Source organism: Engystomops pustulosus, chromosome 6 (genome assembly GCF_040894005.1).
Source record: "Engystomops pustulosus chromosome 6, aEngPut4.maternal, whole genome shotgun sequence".
Taxonomy (NCBI): domain Eukaryota; kingdom Metazoa; phylum Chordata; class Amphibia; order Anura; family Leptodactylidae; genus Engystomops; species Engystomops pustulosus.
Genome location: NC_092416.1, coordinates 18,608,353 through 18,616,155, shown reverse-complemented (window position 1 = coordinate 18,616,155; position 7,803 = coordinate 18,608,353). Strand labels below are relative to the sequence as shown.

Below are 7,803 nucleotides of genomic sequence, written 5' to 3'. Positions count from 1 at the left end.
TTCTACGAGGAGGTAAGTTCAAGACTGGATCTGGGGGACGCTGTGGATGTTGTATATCTGGACTTTTCAAAGGCATTTGACACCGTGCCACATAAAAGGTTGGTATATAAAATGAGACTGCTGGGAATAGGAGAAAATCTGTGTATCTGGGTAAGTAATTGGCTTAGTGATAGAAAACAGAGGGTGGTCATTAATGGCACATTCTCAGATTGGGTTGATGTTACCAGTGGAGTGCCACAGGGGTCAGTATTGGGGCCACTTCTTTTTAATATTTTTATTAATGACCTTGTAGTGGGTTTACACAGTCAAGTTTCAATATTTGCAGATGATACTAAGCTGTGTAAAGTAATAAATACTGAGGTCGATAGTTTAGCATTACAGAGGGATTTGTGGAAGCTTGAGGGATGGGCAGAGAAATGGTTGATGAGGTTTAATGTAGATAAATGTAAAGTTATGCACTTAGGCCATGGAAACAAAAAGTATAATTATGTTCTAAACGGTCAATTACTTAGTAAAACTGAAGCTGAAAAGGACTTGGGGGTATTGGTGGATGGTAAACTTAATTTTAGTGCCCAGAGCCAGGCGGCTGCTGCTAAAGCGAATAAAATAATGGGATGTATCAAGAGAGGAATAGATTCTCATGATAAAGACATAGTTTTGCCCTTATACAAATCCCTGGTCAGACCACACATGGAATATTGTGTACAGTTTTGGGCACCAGTGTATAAAAAGGATATAGTAGAGCTGGAACGGGTGCAGAGGAGAGCAACCAGGATTATTAGGGGAATGGGGGGATTAGAATACACTGACAGATTAAAAAATTTGGGATTATTCAGTTTAGAAAAAAGACGACTGAGAGGAGACCTCATTACAATGTACAAATACCTGAACGGACAGTACAAGGATCTCTCCAAAGATCTTTTTATACCTCGGCCTGTGACCAGGACAAGGGGGCATCCTCTACGCCTAGAGGAGAGGCGATTTTACCATCACCATAGACAAAGGTTCTTTACTGTAAGAGCAGTGAGACTGTGGAACTCTCTGCCGCAGGAGGTTGTTATGGCGGACTCTATGTACATGTTCAAGAGAGGCCTGGATGACTTTCTGGAGAGCAAAAATATCACAGGTTATGGGGATAAAACATTTATTTAATTCTTAAAGGTTGGACTTGATGGACTTGCGTCTCCTTCCAGCCTTATATACTATGATATACTATGATGGTAGTATGGTATGGTTGAAGCCAAAATTGAAATACAAGTTTCATGCTTAAAGAAGTATCTAATAGCGAGCTGTAATAGACAGCCTAATAGTGTGATTGATCTAGAGTTGGCTGTGGATACTGTAATATACTGTACTGGCTTTGGGGAGGCTTCTAAAAAAATTCTTTCTAGTACATTCAGTGATCAGTGATCTGTTGCCAGGGCTGGCTCCAGGTTTTAGGTAGACACACCGCCCCCCCATCCCCCTGTTAACACACTGCCCCCCTTCCCCCCTTCGGGGCAGAAATATAACTCACCTTTCCTCGTTCCCCCGGAGCAGCGACTGCAGCCGCCATCTTTCTTCGGTATGTGCCCGCTTTATGCGCCGGCTCTGGAGCTGGCACACGTGATCTGATGACGTCATGATATGCGCCAGCCTCAGAGCCGTTACATACAGTGCGGAGCACCGCTTCGGGGAGAACGAGGAAAGGTGAGTTTTGGATTCTGCCTCCCGACGAGCGCAGCATAGAGGCAGAAAAGTAATTAAGTCGGATGGTGATCATTTGTACCAGTGTCTTGAAGCGACCCTGGTACAATTGATCCGGGGGCCCGAGTGGAGCCAAGCCTGTTTGTAGCAACAACACAATAATAGTGTTAGACTAAAATGTCCGGCTGCCGTACAATGGACAATGTAACTGTATTTTCAAGACTATCCCTCTATTGTTGCAGTGTTATGTAGTAATTGCCACACATATGATAAAGCTCTAGAATAAACAATGTTGTCAATGTATCTCTATGAGGAAGTCCCAGGCCCATGTGTCATCATAATCTCTGGAAGACTCAGATAAAGACCAATTAAATAATAATTAGGATATTCAAATCTTTTTAGAACAAGGTTACCACATAGATCTTATTATCGTGTGTATATTCTTGATTCCATATGTAGACGAGAAGAATAAAAAGTTATGGCTTATAAATTGTGAAATTGGACATCTGGAAGGTCTATTTTGTGCCTTATGTATGATTATGTTGTTTTTCTTGTGTCACATGTTTTGTTTTTCCTGTCCTGTCAACTTTTTGATTTTTTTGAGACTTTTTATTGCAAATGTCTCAAATCTACATGGACACAAGCCATGTGAGGGGTTATATACAGGACGGAACACTACTGTAAATTGTGGATTTAAGGCCACACCTCAGGGAGATGACATCACATGAGGCTACGGTCACATGGGGTGTTAATGTATGCGTTATCACAAGAGTTTAGAAGAGGAGATTTGCCTAATTACATTACTGTTGACATTGTGTTTAATAAATGCATGCGTCTAAATGCTCAGAAGGTTTAAGTGGAAAATTTTAAACATTTAAAGCATGTGAAATAATTCTAATTTACATGTTAAAGAAGGGTCCATGAATAAAAATCCGTCTTCTGCACCTGCCCTGGACCGGATGCAGATTTGCGATGACAAATTAAAGATACACAAGGTGGATAGCAAGATGTACTTGAAAAACTACAGCAAAAGTCGCAGTGAAAAGTAGCAAAAATGACAAAAAATCAAGAAGACCAGCGGAAAAAAAGATATATGTCCCCCACTTACTGTCACTATAAATTGGGTGCAACACTTTGAGTGTACAAGTGTTTTCTAGACAACACTCTGTGAAGTTTTAACTTGGGAGTCTATGGCAACATAACAAAGTAGTAGTGATACCTGTAGGATCACACAGCTAGAAAACTAGAGTGGAGGAGATTATGGAAAAGTGAGAGACCTAAGATGTCAACAATAATGCCTGTATTTGGGGCTCATGTGTCCGCTCACATGCAAAGACAATGTTTGGATGTATGAGGCCTAAGAAGAAGATTCATCGGTGGTGAGACCTAAGAAGAAGATTCATTGGTGGTGAGGCCTAAGAAGTTTCATTGGTGGTGAGGCCTTAGAAGAAGATTCATTGGTGGTGAGGCCTAAGATGAAGATTCATTGGTGGTGAGGCCTAAGAAGAAGATTCATTGGTGGTGAGGCCTAAGAAGAAGATTCATTAGTGGTGAGGCCTAAGAAGAAGATTAATTGGTGGTGAGGCCTAAGAAGTTTCATTGGTGGTGAGGCCATAGAAGAAGATTCATTGGTGGTGAGGCCTAAGAAGTTTCATTGGTGGTGAGGCCTTAGAAGAAGATTCATTGGTGGTGAGGCCTAAGAAGAAGATTCATTGGTGGTGAGGCCTAAGAAGAAGATTCATTAGTGGTGAGGCCTAAGAAGTTTCATTGGTGGTGAGGCCTAAGAAGAAGATTCATTGGTGGCGAGGCCTAAGAAGAAGATTCATTGGTGGTGAGGCCTAAGAAGAAGATTAATTGGTGGTGAGGCCTAAGAAGAAAATTCATTAGTGGTGAGGCCTAAGAAGTTTCATTGGTGGCGAGGCCTAAGAAGAAGATTCATTGGTGGTGAGGCCTAAGAAGAAGATTCATTGGTGGTGAGGCCTAAGGAGAAGATTCATTGGTAGTGAGGCCTTAGAAGTTTCATTGGTGGTGAGGCCTAAGAAGAAGTTTCATTGGTGGTGAGGCCTAAGAAGAAGATTCATTGGTGGTGAGGCCTAAGAAGAAGATTCATTGGTGGTGAGGCCTAAGAAGAAGATTCATTGGTGGTGAGTCTTAAAATGAAGATTCATTGGTGGTGAAAGCTGAAAGGACAAGACACTTCTTTGAGACATAAGTGTGGTCTCCAAAACAAAAAGATTCATGGCGAATTGAAACGTTGCAGTTTTTTCTATGCCTGTGTGAATAAAGGTTTAACCCTTTTTCATCATATTGGATGGTGTGCCCTTCACTCCAGCTGAAGATTGGCCCCAGGGTCTGTAAATCTTTGATTTCCTCCCCGACCCTCCTTATCTATGACCTGCTTCATTACTTACCACTACAGCCGTTTCTTTTATTTCCCATAGTCGTGTCCTGCATCCTCTCTCGTGTGACTTGTCAGACATTATGTAACCTCTCGTGTGACGCCCCTGTGTCTTCAGCGCTGCTATTGTTGCTCCATTTGTTTTATTAAGACATCTTAAAGTATAACTCCCATGACGTATACAGAGCTCAATAATTACAGCTTATTGAAATGAATCACTTTTTACAATCTGGAAATACGGAAGGTAAGTGTTACACAATAGAAATAATTAGAGCGGCTCCTATAAATATCTGAGGTCTTTCAGCTTCATGACAAGAAGATCACCAGAACCTGGAATCCAACAGGTAAGGAAGAAGTCAGAGGAACTTTGCTTTTCTAATATTACAATTGATCTGTATTTGTTTTAGTTTATTTACAGGTTTTATATATCTTTTCTCTGTATTCTCTTATCTTTATATTCTTTTATCAGAGACTTGTGATATTTTAAGCTTTCATATCAGCAGAAACATGGGGCTCCTCGCCTTATCTGCCGTCTTCTTGGTTGCAAGTAAGTATTTCTTTTTCATTTTTTTCAATAATTAAGTAAGTATAAATAATAATTAAGTAATTTAGTCTATGGGTGAAAAACAGTTGGTAACTTTATTAAAACTGATATTTTATATGCAAATTTTTTTATATAAAATTACCAGGAGCAGAATGAGCCAAAAAATATTAAAATGTCCATTTTATTATACAAAGATTTATTTTTGTCTTCGTTGTTGCAACTTTTATCAAATGTGTGATCAGATCTGTATAATACTATTAAAGTGAGATGTCATCATGTAGTTGTGGGACTTGTGGAAGTAAATGGAGCCTGGACTCAGGTCCGTCCTTCATCTCATTGACTTCTATATAACTTCCAGTTAAGCAGTCACCTAAAAACTGGCAAGTTCCCCTCTCTGCTGATCATGGGAACAAAGTTTTGTACCCTCGAAATTTGACCCTTGTGATAATTTATTCTTCCATTTTTCTTAGAATGGAAGTTAAATATTTTAAATTTCAACAGGGATGGAGAGGAAAAGCGGAAGGAAAATTTGGGGGTATACTAAACCGTAACCGTTACACTAATATTAAAATATGTTATAGTGTAAACAGATTTTCTAAAAATTTTTGGTGCTACATTTTATTAGACATCTGGCTTATCCTAAATTTTGATAAGGATTCAGTAGGTGTAAGTCCCCAATCTACACTCCTACAAAGGACACAGGGTCCTGTAAGGCCTCATATCCCTGTATGCCGCCATTCGTGGCTATTATATGGAACAGGTATAAAGCCGGAAGCATTTGTTTAGATAAAAACGTGTAATCAGTTGCCATTCGTTCTCATTAATTTGCATTATTCTCTTTTAGTCTTGCGGTGGGAATGTGAAGCCTCAAAAAGTAAGTAAAATGTAATGTATGACATCAACAATGCAATAAATATATGACATACAAACTGTTAAGAGATACCAGATAGATACATGTCAGATAGATACAGAGATAGATATGAAATATAGAAAATAATGGTTGGATGGAATAGATAGATTATTATGCAACAATTAGTGAAGATCCAAAAATAATCATCTGTCAAATGGGAGGAGCTCCAGTCCAGGGCCACCACCTGACAGCAGAGAGTCTAAGTTGTGTATAGGGTAGTGTAAGGGCAGTTCCAATAACCAATATGTTAATGTGGCTCTTAACTGTCAGTTGGGTGGTCCTTAGCTGGAGCAGATAGCCTAGCTTTCAACAATATTGACATTGATTATTTTGGAAAGGTTATTTTGGGGGTTGAAGAGAAAAAAACCCATTTATTTAGCACCTATTAAAGGGAACCTGTCACCAGGAATGTTATTTTTAGCTGGTAACAAGTTCCAATAGCCTGTGATATGCTGATTTTAAAAATGCCATTTTCAGCATTCTGTATCATTTCAGTACTTTATATACTTTTAATTCACATTACCTGGTTCCCTGCCATCAGTTTGTGGTCAATCCCATGGAGAGGGCAGCTGCAGCCTGTGTGTGTCAGTGTCAGGGTTCTCTACTCTACACATATCATGCCGGTCACATTGAGCAGGCAGTGGAGGTAGGGGTATGGTAAGAAGGGGGAATATAAGAAGAATACATGTGGAGGCACAGGCACACACAGGCTGCAGCTGCCCCTCCATCGGGACTCACCACATGCTGCTGGACGGGAGCCAGGTAATGTGAATTAAACTAATATACATTACTGAAATGATTCAGAATGCCAAAGTTAGTAAATAAATATATAAGTAAGTGGTCCAGTACCCTGGACAGGGGGTTTATAGTATACAGTAAAAAATCAAATTTAAAAAAGTTTTAAAAAATTGCAAAAAGGGCACAGACTGCACCTTTACCATACACAGCGTGTATACAGCTGACACATCCCAGTCACACAGCTCCATACAACAAGCATGTAAAAGTTACAGCTGTCAGAAAATGGCGATGTCAGGATTTTTTTTAATGCAAGGTTTTTGATTAAACTATAGAAATCTCTGCGAAAAGTTCATTTGAGTATTTTTTTCTTTTTGCAATTTCTCTATACATTTTTTATAATCATATAAAATATATTATAAGATGATATTTTTCTTCTTTTATATACAGTAAGTACATAATGAACTTATTTCATAAAAATGATATCATACTTTCCCTTCTCTATGAGTAGTTCCTGTTTGTCCTCCCGGAAGCACATTTGGAGAGGTTTCACCTTGTGCGTTAACCTGCGGCAATGTGAACAATCGACCTGTAGGAGAGTGCCCCAAGAAGCCCGTGCGGGGGGGTGTATGTGATGATGGATTATATGCACAGAACGGGACATCTGGCTTCAATGTGGAATGTGTCAAACCCGAAAAATGCAAAGCAGAGTGCGACCCTAATGAGCAATATCAGCCTAGAGCACGGAGCTGCCCAGCAACATGTGAAGACCCAGACTTGCCTAAACGCTGTAGGCCCCTACCCATCCCTGTGTGTGCCTGTAATGAGGGATATCTTCTTAAAGGAGATGTCTGTGTGTTGCCCAAAGATTGTGCAATCAAAACTAAGCTCCCATGATAACAAAAATTGCTTCATATCTGATCTCATATTTCTTACATTAAATTTCAGATATGATAATTGTAATGTATAAGGCATAATATCTGCATAAGTCTGTCCTAAAATAACTAATGATGAAAGACAACATCAATGAAGCAATAAAGTTCAATTTTTAAAAAAAACTCATATTTTTTGTTTTTTGAAATGGTAAAAAAAGTTGTATCTAGTGTTGTATCTCAGTAAAACTTGATGAAAAAACAAAACAAAACAAAAATTTGTGAAAAAACAGTCTGTTAGAATATAATATATATATGTGTATATTCTCGAGTATAAGCCAAGTTTTTCAGCACAAAAAATGTGCTGAAAAACCCTACCTCGGGTTATAGTGTACTCACCTTCCAACGCCCCTCTGGCAGGTCCCCGCACGGTCCGTCACACGCACCATGACATTAGCCGCTTGCTGACATCATAGTATGTGCTGATGTCGGTGCATACATTAGAATATCAATGAGTGGCTGATGTCATGATGCACGTGACTGACTGGCGACACAGAGCCGATTCTGCAGCATCAATGTATAGAAGAGGACATGCCTGACGGGGTGGTGTTGCAAGGTGAGAACACATTTTTTTCTTTATAGGCTGGGGAAATCTCAA

The 7,803-nt window shown here is 39.5% G+C and overlaps 1 protein-coding gene across 1 annotated transcript; it reads left to right on the top strand.

The window, feature by feature from the left end:
- The first annotated feature begins 4,519 nt into the window (after positions 1-4,519).
- Positions 4,520-7,325, top strand: LOC140065534 (serine protease inhibitor swm-1-like). The gene is made up of 3 exons (XM_072113133.1): positions 4,520-4,631; positions 5,473-5,502; positions 6,785-7,325. Exons 1-3 carry the CDS (start codon positions 4,592-4,594, stop codon positions 7,168-7,170), a joined length of 456 nt encoding a protein of 151 aa, XP_071969234.1. The 5' UTR covers positions 4,520-4,591; the 3' UTR covers positions 7,171-7,325.
- Positions 7,326-7,803: the final 478 nt, after the last annotated feature.

Bases quoted from the DNA above. Each gene is read 5' to 3' on its own strand.
- LOC140065534 (XM_072113133.1), top strand. From the start codon at position 4,592: ATGGGGCTCCTCGCCTTATCTGCCGTCTTCTTGGTTGCAA. The intron at 4,632-5,472 runs GTAAGTATTTCT...ATTCTCTTTTAG, and splicing joins TGCCGTCTTCTTGGTTGCAA to TCTTGCGGTGGGAATGTGAA. The intron at 5,503-6,784 runs GTAAGTAAAATG...CTCTATGAGTAG, and splicing joins GGAATGTGAAGCCTCAAAAA to TTCCTGTTTGTCCTCCCGGA.